The sequence below is a fragment of the Panthera uncia genome, chromosome A2, assembly GCF_023721935.1.
Source record: "Panthera uncia isolate 11264 chromosome A2, Puncia_PCG_1.0, whole genome shotgun sequence".
Lineage (NCBI taxonomy): Eukaryota > Metazoa > Chordata > Mammalia > Carnivora > Felidae > Panthera > Panthera uncia.
The window spans coordinates 149,160,062-149,182,673 of NC_064816.1; the positions used below are offsets into that span (position 1 = coordinate 149,160,062).

Sequence of the window (22,612 nt, forward strand, 5' to 3'; positions counted from 1 at the left end):
AGTTATTACAGGCTGCTTCCAGTTCTTTCCTATGATAAGCATTTTTTCACACATACATATTTGCATAAATCAGCAACTGTTTTTTAAACCAAAGTCACCCATCTATGTAGTTTTAACAATTAACTCTATAAAACGTATCATGAAAAGCAGTTGTCTCCTCTTCCCCATCCCTGATTCCCATTCTCTTGAGGTAACCACTTGCAAGTTTCTTTTTATTGTAGTGACATCCACGTAATTTTGCACCACGTATATGGTAATATATACGTAACTTACCATTTTAACGTTTTTAAGTGTACAGTTCGTGGCAGTAAGTACAGTCACATTGTGATGCAACCATCACCACCATCCACCTCCAGAACTTCTTAATCTTCCCAAACTTAAACTCTGTACCCATCAAATACAGTAACTCCCCATTCCTCCTCAGCACCAGCCCCTGGCAATCACCATTCTACTTTCTCAATGAATTTGACTGTTCTCGGAACTTCATGTAAGTGGAACCACACAACAGTAGTATCTTTGTGACCGGCTTATTTCACTGAACACGGTATCTTAAAGGTTCATCCACAGTGTAGCATGTGTCAGAATTCCCTTCTTTCTCAAGGCTGAGTAATAGTCCCCGGTGTGTATGTGATGTCTATACCACTCTTTGTTCACCCATCCATCCATGATGGACAGCTGGGCTGCTTCCACCTTTGGGCTGCGTAAATGATGCTACTATGAACGTGCATGAAAACCCTGCTTTCAATCCTTTGGGGCATATACCCAGCACTTGCAACTCTTGCAGCTGTTTTGGTGCTGGTGGTGTTGTTTGTTCAGTTATTTGCCCACAAATTTCTAATCACGTTTAAAGTGTTATTTCTTGATTTTTCAGCTTTAGATATTACTGAATTCCTACTACGCAAGATGAAGTTTTAATCCTTGTACACTTTTCCTAAATGTACACATATTTCCTCTTCCTTCCGTAAACTGGACTCAGTGAAAATTACTTACGACTGAGGGCCACGGCTTATTTATTGCATTTCCTTTCTCTTACATCCTTTGTCTTTCCCTTGAATTTATAATTGTCTCACCCTCTGCTTTGTTTTCTATGTACTTATCACTAACTGATCTTAAAATTTTCCACTGGAAGAATATTCAAACACATTAGGTAATCTATCAATTTTATATTTTTCTTTAGTGACATGCCTCCTGGACAGGAACACCAGCTAAAGTACAAGATGCTCAGCTAAATGTGAATTTCAGATAAACAACAAATATAGAGCCCTTCATTCTCCTGATCCATCCTTGGCTGGTTGCTCATCAAAAACCTTTCCTGACCTGCTCTCACTCCACCACTTAAAACTGCAACCCCCACCACCATCTCTGGCTGTCACTCTCTATCTTTTCCCCTTCTTTATTTTTCTTCATAGCACTTGTTAATTCCGGATACATTAAAGTATGTATGGTTAACCTCTTCCTACTCAGCTCCATATGGGCACAGCCTCTGTTTTCTTCAGTGTTCTATACCCATCTTAGATGGACACAGCACACAGTAGGTATTCCGTGTTTGTTGGAAGAATTCCAGAGCTCTCTCTTTTGTTGGTGTTATTTACTTCCTCTCTTTTGGAACAGCACCTGTCTAAGAGTTTCCTGAGAAGGGGTACATGGGAGGCAAACCTTTTGAAGTCCTGCCTCTTTGTCATCTTTATTTTAAAGTATGGTTGGCTGAATACAGACTTTTGTAGGCTGACATCGCTCCCATCACCCTCTTCCCCCAGAATGTTAAAAGACTTTGCTTCACTGTCTTCTAGTTCTGCAGTGTCACTGTTGAGCAGTCTGATATTATTCTGATTCCTAATGCATTATTTCCTAACGCTTTTTAGAATCTATTCCGTTACATGTATTCTAAAATGTGACCACTATGGGCCTTGGCATAGGTCTTTTCTCACCTAGTGTACTCAGCATTCTGTAGGGTCTCAATCTAGGAACTTGTGTCCTTGAATTCTAAAACATTTTCTTGGATTATTCCTCTGATAATCTCCTTATTTTCTACGTTGTCTCTTTCTGGACTTTCTATTATTTTGATGGTGACTATGTAAAATGACCTTCTAATTGTTCTGTCCTATTTGGTCTTTTTTTTTTTTAATTTTATTTTTTAACTTTATGGCAGATTTTTCCCAACTTTATCTTCCAGTGATTTTGCTAAATATTGTTTCTATTATATTTCTAATTTCCAAGAACCCCTTTCCTTCCTTCTTTAAATATTCTTTGTTATAGCCACCTGTTCTTTCCTCATGGAAGCAATATTTATTTACTCTTTTCTCTCGAAGATATCAATTATATTTGGGTTTGGGCCTAAAGATTTGTTTGTTTATTGTTTCCTTCAAATACTCTTTTTTTTCTTTTTCTCTTTTATTTTTTGTTTTTGCCTTCAAAACTCTTCTTGGTTCTCCATGCATTTTAAAAGAAAATGCATTTGTTTCTTTATTTAAAAAAAATTTTTTTTAAATGTTTATTTTTGAAGGAGAGAGAGAGAGGGAGACACAGAATCTGAAGCAGGCTCCAGGCCCTGAGCTGTCAGCACAGAGCCCGACGTGGGGCTTGAACTCATGGACCGCAAGATCATGACCTGAGTCGAAGTCGGACGCCCAACTGAGCCACCCATACACCCCAAAAGAGAAAGCGTAATTAAAAAGCTAATTGGTTTCAAGAAATTGTGGCAAGAGAACTAGATAAATATATAGGGAGAAAATAATGCCTTAATTTACCTTATGCTATACATGAAAATTCAAGATTGCCCATGTACCCAAATGTAAAAGCTTCCAGGGGAAAAAAAAGTACCTTCAAATCTTGGGGTGGACAAAGATTTCTTAGAGTGGACACACAAAAATTATTATAAAAGAAAACAAATTTATAAATTGGACTTCTTCAAAATTAAAAATTTTTGCTCATAAAAAGACACTATTAAGAGAATGAAAAGATAAGCCACAGGCTGTGGGTAAATATTCACTATATTCATCATATATGAACACAGGCATGCCAAAGGACAAAGAACTTGTGTCTAAGAGCGGCGCCTGGGGGGGCTCAGTCGGTTAAGCATCCGACTCTTGATTTCAGCTCAGGTCATGGTCCCAGGCCATGGAATCAAGCCCCACATCAGGTTCCACATTGAGCCTGGAGCCTGCTTGGAATTCTCTCTCTTCCTCTCTCTGCCCTTTCCCCAAATAAATAAATTTTATTTATAATAAATAAACATTTTTTTAAAAAGAACTTGTGTCCTCTCAAAATAAATAAACATTAAAAAAAAAAAAGAATTTGTGTCCAAGATATATAATGAACTCCTACTAATCAATAATAAAAACAATATAACTTCTTAAATGGGCAAAACTTCCAACAGATACTTCATAAGAAAAGATATATAAACAGCCATGTACAAGAAAAGGTGCTCAACATCATTAGTCATCAGGAAAATGCAAATTAACACCACAATGAAATAGTATTTCCTATCTCTGGGAAAGCAAAAATTAAAAAGACGGAAAACCCCAAATATAGCAAGAATATGGAACAACTACAAGTCCTATACCTTAGTGGTGACAGGGGCACAACCACTTTGGAAGACGGTCTGACAGATTCTTATAAAGTGGAAATTCACTTACCATATGACTTGATAACTCTACTCCCAGGTACTTACCCTCCCCCTCAAATGAAAACATATATTTACCACAAAAAGACATACAACGTTGTTTATAACAGTTTAATTCATACCGACCACATCCATATGTAACCCAAATATCCATCAACAGAAGAATGGAAAGCAAATCATGGTATATTCATTCAATGAAATACCACTCAGCAACCACAAAAGAGCTACTGGCTGATACAACAACACGGATGAATCTCAAAAGCATTAAGTTGAAAGAAGCCAGACACAAAAATAGTATGTACTACATGGTCGCCTTTATTTGAAATTCAAGAACAGGCAAACTAATTCATGATGAGAGCCACAGAGGTCTGAATGGTGGTGGCTTTTAATAGTCAGATTATATTGGGGAGAAAGGACTTTCTGGGATGACAAAAATGATTTCTATATCTCAGTTGCAGTATTGGTTACACAACTGCCTGTTTTTGTCAAAACTCGAACTGTACTTTTATGATCTGTGCATTTTACTGTATGTAAAAAGAAAAAAGCTAATTGGGAGCTCTGTGTAAGTAGGGCTTTGTCAATTGGTGGGTTTCACTGTAGGAAGCTGCCTGGGTTGTTCCATTCAGGAAGGTTTCAAATGGTCACTATCAGCGGATCTTCTTCCTGGCCTGGGAGGTATAGGCCAGGGTGCCAGCGTTTGGAGAGTCGGGTGGAAAAAGAATCATTCACTGTAGACTGTCACTTAATCCTCTTGTTTTCAGTATGTACCCACGTCCCTCAGCTGGGTTCAGTGTCCCCAAGTCCAGTCTCAAGTCCAACCTTGCAAACCCCTAAATCCCTAGTTTTCTACATGTGTTAAGACAGGGATTTGGAGATTAATTCATTTCTTAAACAGACCTGTAATCAATCCTGTTCTCAATCCCACCTCCACTCTGATATTCAGAGGGTCCTAGCTCCCTAATTCCCGAGCTTTTTGAAGGTTCTCCTGTACAAGTAAGACCTGCTTCTGGGCTTCACCCACTGCCCACACAGATTTTGGCTCTCTCAAGCTTGTTAAATTGGTGATCACTTGTATACTTCTTTCCAGCTTCCAAAATCACGCTGGAGTTCATTTCTATTATTCTCCTTGTCTTCAGGAATATCGTTTTTATTCTTTTACTATCATTTTGGCTCCAAGAGGTGAGAGCAGTAAGTAGGCATGGTCAACATACCAAGTTTAATTAGAATCCTCTTCTTTACTTGATTAAGTGAAAGGGCTCAGCTAAGGGATATGCCACTTAGAAAGCGCAAGCTAATTTACACTTCCTGACCAGCAGGACAAGAATACAGAATTTTATCTTTGCCAATTAGATAAACGATCATTTGGAATCATAAATTATTTGGTAAAATATGGCTGAATACTTTTTCACATACTGAGAATCTTTTTCATATTTTTATTGGATTGGCCATTTCTATTTCTTCTTTAGTGAGATACCTGTTTAGTTTCTTGGCACATTTTTCTACAGTCATTTTGCTGCCTTCTATACTCTCAACCCTCCAATTTAAAAAACAACAACAACAACAACAACAACAACAACAACAACAACAGCACTTTGCTGGCTATTTTTGCCCAATTATTCTTCCAGATAGATCTCACCATTTTAAATCTGTAATATCAATTTGGAATTGACAATATTTCAGAAATGACATTTATTCAATTTTATTTCACCTCCCTTACTAAAGATTTATAGTTTTTTGTTTTTCATATAGACCCACACCTTTCTTTCTTTAAAAATCTCTTAAATGTTTATTTATTTTTCAAAGAGAGAGAGAGAGCGAGAACAAGCATGCACTTGAGTGGGGAAGGGGCAGAGAGGCAGGGGACAGAGGATCTGAAGCAGGCTCTGCACTGACAGCAGAGAGCACAATGCAGGTCTCAAACTTGGGAACTATGAGGTCATGACCTGAGCCAAAGTCAGATGCTAAACCAACTGACGCACCCAGGTGCCCCTAGACCCACACCTCCTTTCTTATTGAGTTTATTCTTAGTTTTGGTTATCACACATGAGATTTACGCATGTATGTATCTATACATATATTTAAGATTATATATGTGACTCTTGATTTCAAAATCTATCTCTGTGCATAAATAAATAAAATCTTTTTATTGCAATTACCACCACTCTTTAAAAACGGAAAATATTTTTCCACCGTATCAGAACACATTGAGAATTACATAAAATATTCTATCCGAGGATATTAAACACAGCATTTCATTGTTTCTTAGATGTATACCTCTTTCCATTCCCAAACACAGCCTGAATCTAAGCTGTTAAATTACCACTTAGCCTCCATTCCTCCACTTAATTTCCTTTCACTTCGAGCGAGACGCTAACAGAACCACCTTGTTGAAGAATTACTTTAATTAAAATCCCCTTTAATACCGAAAATAGTTTTCTAACTAAACAATTAAAACAACTAATCTCAGATTTTATGGGCTTTTATCAAGGGGGGGTTTACCAACCCAAGTTGCTCTCATACTTCAGTCACGTGGGTCTCCTTGCCTTTCCCCACCAGTAGCATCCCTCTTTCCCAACGAGCCTGACCTGGCTCGACTCACCTGACATTTTGTCTCTTCCTCTAATTACTTAACACATACTCATCTCTGCATAGCAGAAAGGAATGGGATCTGAAATTTTTTTTATTGTGTATTTTTTTATTCTTGGAGTAAGCTGAAGAAATTCAAGTAACCTGGTAACCACTTCCTTATTTCTTCATTATGATATAATACTCTAAATTTCTCTGTGGAACCTTGGAAGCCTGAGAACCTGAGACTCCTTCCAAGACACAGCTCATTCTATTTCATCTAAGAGTATAAATGCTTTCCAATGTTTGTAACGTCACGGTAGCTGCGTTTGCTTCTCAAAGCAGACAGTAACCAAGCATTCAGTTGATAGTTTCTACTCTTACCTCTATTGCGCGAATTACTTTTGAAAGTTCTTTAATAAGATGTCCAGGTCTGACGTTGTCTGGGATCTCAAAGGCATGTTCAGATACAAGCTGGATTCGGATTAACAAAGATAAGACAACCAAAGTTATTTACACTTTAATAAGTGAAAACTAATTTACTAAACAAATTCTGGATTCTCTAAGCGAAATACTAATAAGCCAGGTCTCAGAGTTCACAGAGTTGGTATAATACTCTTTAAGGAGAGCCTTATTAGCATGAAATCCTCTTAACTCGAGTTAAAGATGGACTATCTTACAGTGAGTTTTGCTTTACACTGAGAAGTAACCTTGTACTCTATCCCTCAAAGCCCACTGTAATTCTAACTACTACTATAATTAGTAAAGTCTAGCATTTAATTCATAGTATATAAGGATTTGTAAGTAGGAACACAGGGCACTAAAATAATCCTATCTCCTATAGGAGGTCTAATCTGAATAAGTTTTTGAAACTTTTTTTCTAATAGGAAAAAGATTGCATCAGTAGGACAGACGCATTGCTGAGAAACCCCATCTATCCAACTGCAAACTACTGCCGTAATTTCTTACGTCTGTTTCTAAACCTTAACTGTTGTCAAGAACACTTTGATTCTTCAGATGCATCTGATAAACCAGTTTTTACTTTTGCTTTACATCTTCTCCTTGGTTTTAGCATAACTTGTTAAAACAAACCAGGAACAACAGTGACCGCAAGTGCTAACTATGTGCCAGGCAAGGTACCGCACTGTGAAGCGCTTGAGGGTGTTAACTCATTCATCCTTTCACCAACGCTGTGACAGAGCTAGTACTAGTCTCACTTCACGTTTGAGGGAAAGAATGCACAGGGGTTCGCTAGTTTCTTAGTAGCATAGCTGAGATTTGAATCCAAACATCTGACTCCAGAGTCCATGCTCCCCACCACTAGACTAAGCTGCCTCTCATCCTAGAGCAAGGTTAACAGGCGGTTAAACGCAAACATCATGCTTTTAAAAGAGCACTTCGAATGTGATGAATTAACAGGACTTATTAATGAATTTCACTGTACATCAAAATCACTTACAAAGTTTGTTAAAAACAGAGGTTCAGATCCCACCACCAATCTACTTAATCAGTATCTCTTAGGGAGGGTCCAGGGAGTTTGTTTTTAGAGAGCTCTAAAGGCGATTCTGACAAATACGGGAGTTTGAGAAGAACTTATCTCCAGTCTTCAGCAGGAAACAGATTACACAGTTTTTGCAACATATCCTTTATTTTGCTATGATATGGTTGTACGGTTTTGTAATCTATTTACACTTTTATGTGTCATCTAGACGATGACGTCTCTGACAGGGGAAGACACAACTTTCTCTTTCCTGAATGTTTCCACAGTGCCTTGCTCTAGAGGGTATGTAGCGATGATAATACAGCGAAAAGAAGTGAAAAAAAATTATCGGAAGGATAACCTATGAATTATTGTCTCCGGTATCTCTTAAGAGCAGAATTTTTATTTCAAGTAGGCATTCAAAAAATTAATATGGGAATGTATTTTCATCAGCTCACATATATATCACTTATTAAAGAGTTGCATGTCAAGTTACAGAGGGGAATAAAGATGGCAAGTCCCTGTTCTTCAGAAGCTCATAAACCTAGTGAAGGGGATGTGAATATGTTACTTTACAGACATTACTTTGAAGTCCACCGGCATAGGAAAGATGCTACTAAGCATAAGGGTAGGACACACAGCTTCCAATTGGGGAGCCTGGATGACCTCTTGGAGGCAGCAGGACTCCAATGCAAACAGACCACATTTTAGTGAAAATGGAAGCTCCTGCTTCAACCTTGACCTCCCTTTTCCTTCATTTTTACAGAAGTCTAGCAGATGGATAAGAGTACTTTGCAATTACAGAGCCCCAGCTTTAGTCCAAGACCCTCCGGTATTCTTGGGCAAGTCACATACAACTCTTTGAACCTCAGCTTCTCCATATGTAAGACAGGGATAAGGAGAGCATCACAGCCTCACAGAGTTGCTCTGAGAGCTAAATGGGATTATGGATATAAAGACCAAGCACAGCGATTAGCACACGATACGAGTTCAAAGTTATTTATTATCGTTCTGTATCTACATGTTCTTTTCTTAGCATCTTAAATATATTTGAATTATTTTCTTTTCAGGCTAAAGATTAAAGAAGTACTTAGGTACTCTATCCTCATCAACGTAAACACAAGCCAGGACACCTGTGCACCACGTATGATAGAACGCACGTTGTACTGAAAGCGTCCATTCCCTTGACCACGCCACTCAAAGTGCTGCCGCGGCAGCATCGGGACTCGCGCTTTGGATCTTGCCATAGAAACAGTAGCCATCGTTTCCCCAAAGAAAACTACTTACTTCTTTCTTCATCCATAATTTTAAAGCAGCATGCAGTGCCTTCACTCCCTGTACCAGGTACGTTTGAGGCTGGAAACCGTCTTCTCTCAGCTCTGTGGGAAGGGAAGCGGAGCGGGGAAGGGAGTTACAACGGAGAAAAGGGCTAACTTCAGATGCTGAGCAACCACCGACTCTCAGAGTGCGTAACTTCCAAGTTACCAGAGAGGAAAAAGGTGAAACAAAAGGCAAGAAAGAAAAAGAAATGGAATTACATTTAAGGGTAGTCGTACTAGGTGCTCCAGGCAAAAAGAAGCTCACACAGTGCTGAGGAAGAGACAAATCACGAAATAATGTCCTATGGATCGACTCACGTGAACTCTAAAAATGGAAAACATTGCGCTATTTTATCACTTGTGACAGAGGTGATAAAACGGAAGAAAAGGATTATCACAAAAGTCAGGACAGTGGTTCTCTCTAGAAGGGAAGGTGGGGGAGCGGTGGGAAAAATAACTGGACGTTTCAAACGTCTTGGCGAGGCTGTTTATGCTCTCCAGGTGAGCCTTGTAATTATTTAAACTGTTAAGCTCGTGCACTCTACACAGTGTGTGTTGTCTACACAGTCAGCTATAGGCATGACATAGTTCATGATTATAAAGGTAAACACACCACACACACATGCGCATACCTTTTCCGAGTCTTTAAACCAAACTAATTATCTAAAACTCGCACAAAATATATTCTATTTATGTATGATATGGTCTAAAATTTGGGTAAGGTGAACCAAAAGCAAAAGGTTTTACTTCTGTCCAGTGGCTAATTTAGTTACACAAGTCCAAAATTAGCTCATTGCTGTATTATTACTGACACTAAACACAATTAAGTTTCATACAATCTATCCTCATTTTACCCATCACATAAGCCTAATAACAGTCTGAGAGCTGGTAAGTAACAGGCCACGATGGCAAGTTAAAAGGTCAGGGGTGAAAGAACATAATGTGGGGTGACAAGACCACCATTCCCGCTTCCAGGATGAATGCCTAGGATGATGAGCAATTGGTACACGGCCACTTGGCCCCAGCCTTACTGGGATTTGATGGCCTCGCTCGTGTTGCCGGCTATCCTATCCCATACTGATCCTGTACTGATGAAATAAAAATATTTAAAAACTTGACCTACCAATATCCGCTTATAGTAAATCTTTTTAAGTCTTTAATGTACAGGGCCATGTTTTCAATCAGACCTCTGTATTTCTGAACTCTCAATGGCCTGAAACAAAGGCTAAATCAATATTCTCAGCAATTTGCTGTTTGTGGGTGCAAGAGGAACAGCAAGATTTTGTCTTTCAGATAAATTTTTTAATTTGTTCCAAAAAGTTGATTGATGAACCTCTCTTGGACATTAGGAAAAAATACCACTTGAGGCGCCTGGGTGACTCAAATGGTTAAGCGTCCTACTTTGGCTCAGGTCATGATCTTGCAGTCCGCAGGTTCGAGCCCCACACTGGGCTCTCTGCTGTCAGCACGGAGCCCGCTTCAGATCATCTGTCCCCCTCTCTCTCTCTGCCCCTCTGCTTGTGTGCTCTCTCTCAAAAGTAAATAAACATTAAAAAAAGAGGAAAAGCATCACTCGAGGGCTGGGTGTATGTTAGTGAGAAAAGATGGAAAAAGACTCTGAACTTTCTGAGTACTGAACTGCCAATCTCTTATCTGGAGAGTTCAGTAACAGGGTTTTATTTCCAAAAGCCAAGGACATTTATAAATATTTTTATAAGTACTTGTAAGTGTTCCTATTTATGTAGGCTTCTACTACCCAGTACTTTACTGGAAACCACACACGGCAACTCTATGTATGGTCCACCGGGAGATTCCTGCAGTCCAGACATCAAGGCATGCTCACTGAAGGTGAGGTGGGGCTCAGCCTCACCAAAACCTGAAAACACTCAATGAGTCAGGGATTTAGGATTAGGATGCATTTCTGGAGACTGGTCTTGTAGAGAAAGCACCCATTCCTCTTCATCCATGGTCTCCTTCCTCCATCATATATATGACGGTATACCTGCACCACATTAAGACATCTACCTCCACTGCTGCAAATGTGGGAAGGAGCCCTACTGTTCTTTTTTCCTTTCAAAGAGAGGGAGGTTGTGGGGTGTGTGTGTGTGTGTGTGTGTGTGTGTGTGTGTGTCTTGAGGAAAGAAACATAAATGAGTTTTATCATTTAATTTTGTGCATTCTATCCTGGGAAATTATTGTTTCTTTTCATTTTACCTTTTATTCTTGTGCAACTTTTAAATGGAGAAAGAAACAAATGTTTAGAACAGACTACCTTTTATGTTTTTATCTGTTTTTCTGAGAGTTAATTTTTTTTTAATGTTTATTTATTTTTGAGAGAAGGCAAGTCAGGGAGGAGCAGACATAGAGAGACAGAGGATCTCGACAAGGGGCCTGAACTCACCAACCATGTGATCATGACCTGAGCTGAAGTCAGACACTTAACCCACTGAGCCACCCAGGCGCCCCCTTCTGAGAGTTAATTTAATAGCACAATTTACAAACTGACTAGAAAAGTCAGACAACACAAAAACCAGACAAACTGTATTCTCATGAGCACAAGTGAGAAAATGGATAAAAGTAGACATGACAATCTGTGTCAAACTGGACTGCTCAAAGATTATTAAACCAAAGATATAACACCAAAATATGAAATTCCACATTACAAAAGTTGCTTCTAAGATTAAATTTTTTTTTAACATCTATTTATTTTTGAGAGACAGAAAGAGACAGCACAAGCAGGGGAGGGGCAGAGAGAGAGGGACACACAGAATCCTAAGCAGTTCCAAGCTCTGAGCTGTCAGCACAGAGCCTGACGTGGGGCTTGAACCCACAAACCGTGAGATCATGACCTAAGCCCAAGTCGGAGGCTTAACTGACTGAGTCACCCAGGTGCCCGGTAGCTTCTAAGTTTAAATAAAAGAATTTCCCCTTCCCAAAAAACATTTTTTTCAACAACAGACTCATAGCTTGACATTCAGCTGTTTTGTGCTAACAGGGACCTGAAACTGGCCAGCCGAATCGTCATTAAGGGCAATGAAACAGGTGCTACCTGATTCTTTCAGGACATAAAAAATTCACATTACAGTAACAGTCTCTTAGCTTAAACTCCATTTTTGTGAGGGAGGCCCTTTTACATGCCTGACAGTGTGTTCAGGCTACTAGAGTCCAAGGTGAAATGAACATTTTTCAGTATAACCTATGCTGTTCTGCTATAGCTCTTCATACATCTGATTTTTAAGGCCACGGACTAGAGACTCCGATTTGCTAAAAAGGTTCTTGGCAGGGAGAAATCGTGCATTTAAAAAGCCAAATAGGGGCAACAGTTACACCATAATAAAAAAGGGCTTTTCTCTCAGTGGCTTTCAGTGGAATTTACAAACATCATACATCATAATGTGAAGATTAGTAATTACCTTTCAAGGTTTCCAGCAAATTTTTGGCTACAAACCAACATATGGCTTCAAAGAAAGGGAATTTGAAAAGATCTGGTGTTTTTAGCCTTTTTTCCATCTCATAACACCTAAATAAAATTTGAAGAAATTTAGTATTAATATTAGCATTTCAAAGTTAAATGGAGGCAACCAACTCAAGGAAAATAAAAGCAAGCAGGCCACAACACATAAGCCCTATCAAGTAGGCTGTATTACTAAGCACTGCTTCATTTGAGTAAGAATGAACTGTGATCTTATCCAGGTCTGACTGACCTTAACAAAAGTACACTGAAGAATAACACCGGTCTTCCAGAAGATCAGAACCTCGGAATTTGTATCCCAGTTTTGGTAGAAGGAATTTTATAAGGGTTCCACCGTAATAAGTAAACTAGTACGCTTAGAAGAGAGCTCCCTGTGTTGGACAACACTGCAACACCCACTCAGGGAGTTTTCTTCAGGCTCTACTAAGCATTCAGGTTCAAGGACACAATCGGCGCTGGTCAAGGTGAGAAGACAGGAACCACAGCTTGTCACAGTGTCAGTCTTCCCTGGGAGTCCTGGCAGCAGTCCATATAGCCAGGAGCCATCTTTCCCCCAGGGACAGTTCAGGTAAAGAAACAAGATTCACATCTGACAGGTGTGTAAGGTGCCCTGGCTTAGAGCTTCCTGACCTGTAAGAGCCAGTATTTCTGTAGTAACTCCAAGGACACATAGCTTCCAAGTTCCCCGTGGGTATGCCAAATTACAAGAGTCACCACTTTCAGGAAAGCCCAAAGACATGGCTTCCTACTAGGTATCTCTAGTTCTCCCAGTCGTGATGCAGTTACTCAATCAGAAATCATTTTACCATAAGCAGTGAATGTAGCCTGGTAACATTCTACTCTCTTCAGGCTACCAAGGGGAACAGAGGCATCCAAAGGTCAAATTCTCAGACAGAAGGGGAAACAGCTGCTAATCCTTTACCCACAGCAAAACTAAAGCAGGTGTTCAGCAATACTAACTTAGAATTACTTTCCCCCAGCACCGTCACACCTGAGCCTGAGGGATTTGGTTCATCTCCCTTATTGTAAAAACAGTCAAAGGAGAGGACCCACCCACTTTTATAAAATTTTGAAATTCAGGGATACATTTAGTCTCAAACTGAATAAATGATTCTTTTTGTTTTTAGAGTTGAAATGCATCAAGGAACCTTCCTGACAAAATTTGAAGATAATACATTTGTTGAAAGGTCCTATTTCTAATAATTTCTCAGGGCCTTTCTTCGTGAGATTTCAATTAAAATATATCGCTGAGTTTATTTTTTGGAAACTTTAAAACAATGCCCTATTTAAGAAAAAACAAAAGATCCTTTAAATTACTGATGACACAAACCTGAGCTGCATGCCAATGTTAAGGTTGTGCAGAAAGTTCCCTCCAAAAGCCATACAGTCCTGAGATGTGAGCACAGCATGTATCCACCCTGAAATAGTTAAAAGAACATAAATCAGTGATCTTTCAATATTTAAACCAAACAAATGTGCTATCTATCTGGGAGACAAGAAACTCACAATACCAACATCAGTTTACTTCATACTCCGCCCGGGCTAGAGAAGTTAATGTCTATTATGATCTACAGATACATTCATTTAAGTATCCATTAAATGCCTATTATATGCCAGATTCTGTGCTGAGTTAGAGGAAACAAACGCATCGATCCAACCAAACAAAATCATGGTACAGGATAGGTGATGGTTTTTGTGGTTGTTGCCGTTTTCGTTTTTTAGTTTAAAAACACAACCCAACTTCACATTGAAGATTTTACTCCGAGAGTAGTCAAATGTGGCTAGAATGAGCTGAGCACATGTCTATGAAATGAACCTGGGACTGGCTGAGCATGTCCCTCCTCTAGTGTCATCCTGAAAGGAGTGGTGCCTTAGGGACTAAGCAGAGGAGCAAGAGTAGAACTCAGCTGGAGGCCTGGCTCTAAGAAGATAAAGGTAGATCACCCACATTTCATTATGGAAGGTTATGGTCCTATAAATATAAATGTTGACAATCAAAGTGAGGTCTTTTTTTTCCCCACAAAAATGTTTTGAAAGTAAGAATCATTTCTAAGAGATGATGCCTAACTTTTGAAAGAAATATGCATGTGCTGAACATAAAGCCTTGATATAAATATAAATATATACACACATTTGCACGTAAAAATCAGCTACTAAAATAGAACCCATTTTCTTTATATTTTTCATTTTTTGATCTCTCATCATGCTGCAACCCAACATGAAAAAAACTCTTTTTTTCATTTAAAAATTTTTTAACGTTTATCATTGAGAGACAGAGAGACACAGCATGAGCATGGGAGGGGCAGACACAGAATCTGAAGCAGGATCCAGGCTCTGAGGTGTCAGCACAGAGCCTGACGCAGGGCTCGAACTCACAAACCAGGAGATCATGACCTGAGCCGACGTCGGACACTTAACCGACTAAGCCACCCAGGTGCCCCAAAAAAAACTTCTTTAAAGACTTTCATGTGGTGCCCATTTGTGTGCTCAAAGGCACACAAAGCCTTGAGCTTCACCCTGAAATCACAAATTAGAAATTTTTGTCAGCTACGAATCCTATACATCAGTGGTTCTCCACAGAGGCAGCACTGCCTATAAAGGAAGTTTGGGAAGTTTGGAGGAGCTTTTTTGATTGTCTCAGTGATCAGGAGGCACTACTGTCATTTCATGAAGGAGAGCCAGGGATGCAACGAGCAGGCCACTCCACGCAGTAAGAAACTGTCCTGTCCTGCACTAGTCAGGACTCTCTCCTGGGCACTCACACAGGTACAAAATCTGTCATTAACTGTTTAAGTCTAGAAACTGTAAGTCCATGATATATGTAAACAGTATTTTTTGCACATTTGGCACAATTTCCCAGGAATACAACCTACTCTGTAAATTGAAGGAAAGTATAGTTTGTTTGAAAGTTTATCAGCTGCCAGCTACCCTGGAAAAAAGCAACAGTCCCTACGGTAATGGTTCTCAAAGTGTGGTCCCCTGACCAGCAGCATCAGCATCAATTGGGAACCTGTTAGAAATGCAAATTCTCAGCCCCCCTTCCCAGATCTACTAAATCAGAACTGCTGGGGATGAGGCCTAGCAATCTGAGTTTTAATAAGCCTTCCAGGTGATTCTAATGCTCAGTGATATCCGAGAACCATTAATCTACACCAATGCTAAAGAATTTCAGTTGCCAATCATACACTTGTCTGAACAGGCACGTATAAAATTGTATTTTACTATAAATTACTTTTTAATTTCTTCTTTCTATTCTAGTTAGAGCACTACATTTTGGGGGAAATTATTGGTTATTGGAGGTTATATCATCAAAGAATATGAATTCAAGATTTTGAAGAGGGCATAACAAAATATTTGTTATAAAAGGGTGCCCTGGGAAGAGGACTGAAGGGAGGAGCTGAACCCACTCACAATAAAAATATTGATACACATCGAGATTTCTAAATTCTGGCAGTTCTAGGCATTTATTCTTCATTTATTCAATACATATTTATTATTATACACACCAGAGGCAAGGCAACAAAGCCAGACCTGCGGCGACAGATCCCCGTGAACTCTGCAGCCATTAAGGAAGGTCACCCACATCAGAAAAACATACTTCTCAAAACCACTGGCTTGGAGAGTCCATACCCTGCATTCAGTCACAACTCAAAGTGACTGACCTGATACCTATACTTGAGGTTATAGCTAAGGCTGGTATTCAGTCCCTTCCCAGGGTCCCTCAAAATATACCCGCTGTCTCCAGAATGTCCCAGGACAGCAGCCCAGATTCTTACAGCAGACTTGGCCTTCGGCAGCAATATAGAGCCGACTAATTAAAATTGAAAGGGTGTCATCAAAATTTCAACATTTTGTGGAAAGGACATTACAATGAACATATAAAGAAAGTGAAAAGATAAGCCACACAATAGGAGAGTCACCTGCAAATCACATATCTGGATATATCTAGATCATATATCTAGTACACAGAATAGATCAAGAACACTTAAAACTCAACAATAAAAAGACAAATAACCCAACTTAAAAATGGGCAGAGGATATGAATAGACATTTCTCCAAAGAGATACAAATAGCCACATTAAGCACAAGAAAAAAGTTCAGCATCATTACTCATTAAGGAAATGCAAATCAAAACCATAATAAGATACCATTACTTCACACCTACTAGAACAGTCAAAATAAAAAAGATAATTACAGTGTTGGTATAGACGTGGAGAAATCAGAGCATGTGTACATTGCTGGTGGGAATGTAAAATGGTACAACCATCTGGAAAACAGTTTAGCAGTTCCTCAAAAAGTTAAACGTCATAAACTGTATGACCCACAATTCCATTACTAGGTATATATATAACCAAAGAGAAATGAAAACATAGCTCCACACAAAAACTTCTACACAAATGTTCAAAGCATCACAATTCATAATAGCCAAAAAGCGGAAACAACCCAATGTCCATCAACTGACAAATGGATAAACAAAATGTGGTATATCTATACAGTGGCATATCATTTGTCCATAAAAACTAATGAAGCACTCATGTGCTACAACATGGATGAGCCTAGTAAACATTATGCTAACTAAAAGAAGCTAAATACAAAAGGCCATACACCCCGCATATTATATATGAAATGTCCAGAACAGGCAAATCCAAAGAGACAGGAAGTACATTAAGTGGTTGCCAGGGGCTCAGAGGAGGGGGGGGAAATGGGGAATGCCAACTAATTGGTACAGGGTTTCTTTTTGAGGTGATGTAATGTTCTGGAAGTGGTATGGGTCACAACTTTGTTAATCTACTAAAAACCACTCACTCTTATATGTTAAAAGGATAAATATCATGGTCTGTGAGTTTTATCTGAATAAAAATTAAAATGAAGGCAAATGACAAAAAACACAATTCTGAAACAGGTCCTAACTACAAGAGAAGCCCTCTAACGGACAAAGCAGTGAAAAGTCTAAAATCAGGATTATCTCTCAGGCTATGCAAAGCTACTTTCCAAGCATGTTAAAGCCAGAGGTTCTAATAAAAAGCCAGCTTCATGTGACTGAGTATCAACCATGGGGTACGGGAATGGGATTAAAGCCTTACCTGTGGGAACAAATAATGTATGTCCCTGCTTTACCACACATTTGTAGCATTTATCCACTTTATCTCCAAAGAACACCTCACTCTGGGTCACAGATGAACTCCAAGACTCATAGAGTGCCAAGTTTTCATCTGTTGGTTTTATCAAATAGAAAATCTTCTCACCCTAGAAGGAAGCAATCACACTATTTTTGAAGAAAAAAAAAAAAGCACCATTCTTAAGACGCCCTACAGTGATGCAATTTTCCAGTACAACGATCTAAGTTAAATTACATAATTATCAGATTTTTTTAGGCTCAAAAGGACACCTTTCACAAACCTGATCAATAGCTCTTGCCCTTAATAAACATCTTCACAAAAGCTAAAACTCCTCCCTCCCCCGCCAAAATCCGAGAAGTCACTAAGACAGCATCGGAGAAGCAGTTAGAAGAGAGGAGGGTAAAGAATCATGAACATCTTACTGATCTCATTTTCAAAGTATGCAAGTAAATACATGTTAACAGGCCCAGGTCACAGAGAGGCATCTCTGCAAACTCTGCCCTTGCCCCTAAGATCTACAATATGATTATTTTTAAAGGCCTGTAAATAAACCTCATTTCATCAACTAACCCTTTGCCTTCTCCTAGAGAAAAGGAACAGAAGCTCAAGGACACAGCATCAAGTACAGTCCAGAGCATCACAGATGCACAGGCACTGTATATAGATGAAGATGTGGTTCTCGACCAGCACTGTCCAACAGAACTTTGTGTGATGATAGAAATGTTTTTTATCTGTGCTATCCAATACACGAGTCATAAGCCACATGTGGCTGCTGAGCACTTGAAATGTGGCTAGTGCAAATAAGGAACTGAATTTTAAATTGTATTTAATTATTATTACTTAAATTTAGCCATGTGTGGCCAGTGGCTACTGTACCAAATAATGCAATTCTAGCTAAAGCAAGGTGAATATAAGCTGCCAAGAAAAAAATAGCAGCTTTGTGGGCATTCCCGATTTATCCAACTAGCTGTCCTGGCCTGCCCTTAAGATCAGAAGCAATTATTACTGTAATTTTGCTATAATCAGGTATTTGATTCAGGGATTAACTGATCATTGACTAGAAGAAAGAGGAAACAGAGACAAAAGGCTAAAAGAGACCAACTTATAAGATGGAGACAAAAAAAAAAAAAGGAATCTAAATATAAATTAAAAACTCATGGTGGCCCCTCCATTACTTGAGACTTAAAAACCAACAACATAATACTTAAAGGTAAAATGACAGATCCTACTTAAAAAGCACAAAAACTTCCCTCTTTACAAATGTCATTTATAGCTAACGAATGCATTCCTGGAAAAACAAGATTATGTGTTTCTGGCAATAAGGGAACAGAGAAATATACCAATCTTACCCAGAGGACATGGTACCAAACTGAAGTTCCCCCAAAGTCAATATGGAAATCTGTGTAGCTGTCTTGAACTCCCATTAAGCAATATTTCTGAACAAATGGCTTGGGAAAAACTGAATCATCTGGCCAATAATTTTCCACCCAGGACAGTTTTCTGGCTATATCAGGGACCTCCACCAATTCAGACATCCTTTAAAAAAAACAAACACACGCATATACATATACCCACGTCATGCAAATGAGTTCTTAAAATTTCATCCCCCATCTCAACCCAAACCAAGAAATTAACTGGAACTCAAGGTTAACACCAATAAAGTTTAAAATTCATCATATTTCTAAATATTCTCTGTGTGTGCCAAAGCAAAATGCACAACATTGCTATCACTGGACCACTTTAGAAGTAATAATTATAGTTCTTACTAAAATAAATGTATCATTTAACTACATTCAGCTAACACTGAGAAGACTACACCAAAATGTCCAGAACTACTCACTTTGTATCTGAAAATTCAAGGCTGATCACATTTAACACTTTTGGTCTGTTAGGATTCATGAAGTATTTAACATAATTGTGAAGTGTCATTTTGCTGTCTGCCTGCCTTGCCACATCAATGACATCTATCACTTTGTCACCACCTGCAGAGAAAAATTATAGTCTTATTATCGGGCTTAAGAGTTACATCAATAGATGCCCTAAACAAAAATATTTAAAAGACCATATTCACTTCAGCCAGCTATAAAACTACATAGCCTAGACAAAGAATCTGCCTGTATTCTTGCTTTTTAAGTCCAACTGGAACTTTTGAAAAAGGGGGCAGTTTTTGAGGGAAAGAATAAAGCAATGAAGACAGAGTTACTGATTAACACTGAGTGTGAAAACCTAAATGTTTACAAAGTTTTCCATACGCTAGTGATTTTTCGTGTGCAGCTCATACTGACAAAAACGCATTCTATTGGTACGTGCAAAGTGCACCACAGGCTCGGATTCTCCATTTCCTCACGCATAAAATGAGCAGACTGACTTCCTCCTTTCGCTTCTGTAACTTCTATGAGAAGTATCTTCTATAAGATTCTATCATTTAGAAAAACCAATCAGTCTCTGCGGAATTAGTGAGCAAGGTAACCACAACAGACAATTTCTGCTTGCCAGGTAGGGTCTCCTCTTCTAATATTCTGCTTCAAGAAAAAAGCCAGTGGTTAGGAGGCAAAACTCAGTTCCTATTAGTGCATGTGAGAGGAGTTGTGAATTGGGATTAATTTATAACTTTCCTATAAAACCATGAGGTGTCGCCTGCACACCAGTGCACTGTCCCCCCGGGAAGCATCACCAGTTCTGCAATGTGCTACAGGACAAGCGGAATTCAAAACACGGCAATAACCAATCTGAAAAAGAATTCAAATAAATGCCATTTTCTTACTTTAACTTTAAAGTATTACCTAGTAGACTTTATTTTATACTTCAGAGGCAATATGATTGTTAACCAAGGCATCTTACAGTGCTGAAAAGGAAGCTATCCAGTCGTTTGAATATTTTTTCCTAGACTTACAGTACACTAGCCACTGACTCTACGGTGCTATTTATGCAAACAGGTTCAGGTTAAACCTCAGCCTCCTCCCCTGATTCATCCAATAACTCAAAATTAGCTGAATGTGGGGCGCCTGGGTGGCTTGGTCGGTTAAGCGTCCGACTTCGGCTCAGGTCATGATCTCACGGTCTGTGAGTTCAAGCCCCGCGTCGGGCTCTGTGCTGACCGCTCAGAGCCTGGAGCCTGTTTCAGATTCTGTGTCTCCCTCTCTCTCTGCCCCTCCCCTGTTCATGCTCTGTCTCTCTCTGTCTCAAAAATAAATAAACGTTTAAAAAAAAAAAATTAGCTGAATGTGAAGTCATGACATTTAACCGGGTTTCCTCGGTGAAACAGTTATCAATAAAAACTGTCAACCAGCGGCTCAATAAAAGAAGAAGTCCTCAGACATTTCAGACTCAGGAGATAATGTATCACAGTAAATGTACAATTCTGAGTCAAGGGAGATTTGAGATCTAACCCTCAAAAAATCTCTATCTACAGCTGACAAGGAATGAGATCTACAGAGTCAGTTTTATCTATAAATAGCATGATGAGAAGGAACAAAATGACTGAAAATGTCAAGAAGATGGCAAGACATAAATGGTTTTCCCTCCTGTTTCTTAAGCCTTTCTGGGCCTCAACATCACAAATGGAGTCCATACATCATTAAGTGGCAATATCATCAAGTCGTTAATAGAAAAACAGCCTTGAAAATGGTCTCCTCTTTTTTCTAGTCTTTCTCTACACACAGGAGGCCACTACAACACCAGGACCCAGAGATTCCTCTCTGAATGAACCCGTCCGGCTTCCCAGTGTCTTTCTTAGTATTTACAGTTACACCTCAGTTACGGTTTTTCCTAAGCAAGTACCAGAAAATTTGATGACAAAAAAAAGCAGCATGGTGAGCCTGAGGAAATAAGAATAGATACATTGTTCCATTCTGTTTTCCTGGTAATTGTAGGTCTGCTGAGAAGAAATAGTTTTCAATATAGGTGATACTGAATTTCACTTTTCCTGACCCAGAAAACTGAACTAAATTAACATCTCCTCACTTAACTTCTCATGTTATTAGGACAATACCACTATTACTTTTACCGCATTTTCCCAAGTACTTAAAGGAATCAAGTGCGTACCTACATAGCGTTCCACATCCATGACTGAAAAAGCAGGTGGAGGGAGCCTGAGTCCCAGGTCATCTAATTTGGGGACCATAATAGGAACTTCAAATCCATGTTTCTCCAAGTATCTTTGTGTCAGCTGGCTGCCATGCATCTTTACAATGATTTCATCGGCACTAAGGAAAACATAAGGATAAAATGTCATCTTTGTTGTTAAGTTCAGCTTTAAAAAAATAGTCTGGTAATGGGTCAATTCATACACTGCATTATTGTCCATATCAGCAGTTCTCAACCTGTCATACCGAACTGTCCATTCTATAAAAAATGTTTTTATAAAGTCTCTTTTACTATCCTAAAGTGAAATTCATAATTAGTCCAATACATATAATTGGAAAAATACAGATGTATTGTATTAAATGCCTTCACTAACATAAGAGAAAAATATTACAGCAAAATATATATATTTCAAGATGTAAATGTTTAGGAAAACTATGCTAGAAGAGAGAATATAATAATAGGGTGATTACAATTTGTTGTAATGAGTGGCTGAATTTAAAAAAGTAACTAGATCAGAAGCCACTCAACACAAGTCGTGTAGGAAATCAGAAGAGCAAAAGGGAAGGGGCACATCAGAATAAAAATCAGTGTCAGGATAAGTAAAACAGATCAGATTCTATCTGGCTATAAAATTCTACATAAATACTTGTCAGACATTTCAAAGTCTCATGGCCACAGAACAATTCACTGCTATGCTGCACAACACAGGCAGACTGGCTCTCACAGTCCCTGCCCACTGAGACAAACGTCCAGAATGAACTCCTGACTTAAATTATCTGGTACAACAAGTATTTCATAAGTTCCAGTAAGCAGTCACCTTAAGCCACTAAAAAAGGATAACCCCACACGCCCTCTCTGATGATTAACACTCCACAGGCGTTACACTTAAGTGTGGTTTGCCCCTTTTCACTGTCCTCTCTCTTGCCATAAATTGAAGATCTCCTTAAG

General features: G+C 38.9%; 1 protein-coding gene across 4 annotated transcripts in view; it reads right to left on the minus strand.

The window, feature by feature from the left end:
* Window positions 1-22,612, minus strand: part of KDM7A (lysine demethylase 7A) — a 44,136-nt gene that overhangs the window by 12,225 nt on the left and 9,299 nt on the right. Inside the window, exons 3-10 of one of the 4 annotated variants that reach the window (XM_049643039.1) lie at window positions 21,623-21,783; window positions 19,419-19,560; window positions 18,928-19,114; window positions 17,543-17,705; window positions 13,789-13,876; window positions 12,400-12,506; window positions 8,955-9,046; window positions 6,572-6,661 (exon numbers count right to left, since the gene is read on the minus strand). In XM_049643039.1, the coding sequence (XP_049498996.1) occupies window positions 6,572-6,661; window positions 8,955-9,046; window positions 12,400-12,506; window positions 13,789-13,876; window positions 17,543-17,705; window positions 18,928-19,114; window positions 19,419-19,560; window positions 21,623-21,783 (1,030 nt within the window). Of the gene's footprint in view, window positions 1-6,571; window positions 6,662-8,954; window positions 9,047-12,399; window positions 12,507-13,788; window positions 13,877-17,542; window positions 17,706-18,927; window positions 19,115-19,418; window positions 19,561-21,622; window positions 21,784-22,612 lie in introns of those variants that run through there. The other 3 variants (XM_049643040.1, XM_049643041.1, XM_049643042.1) reach the window with 3 other exon arrangements.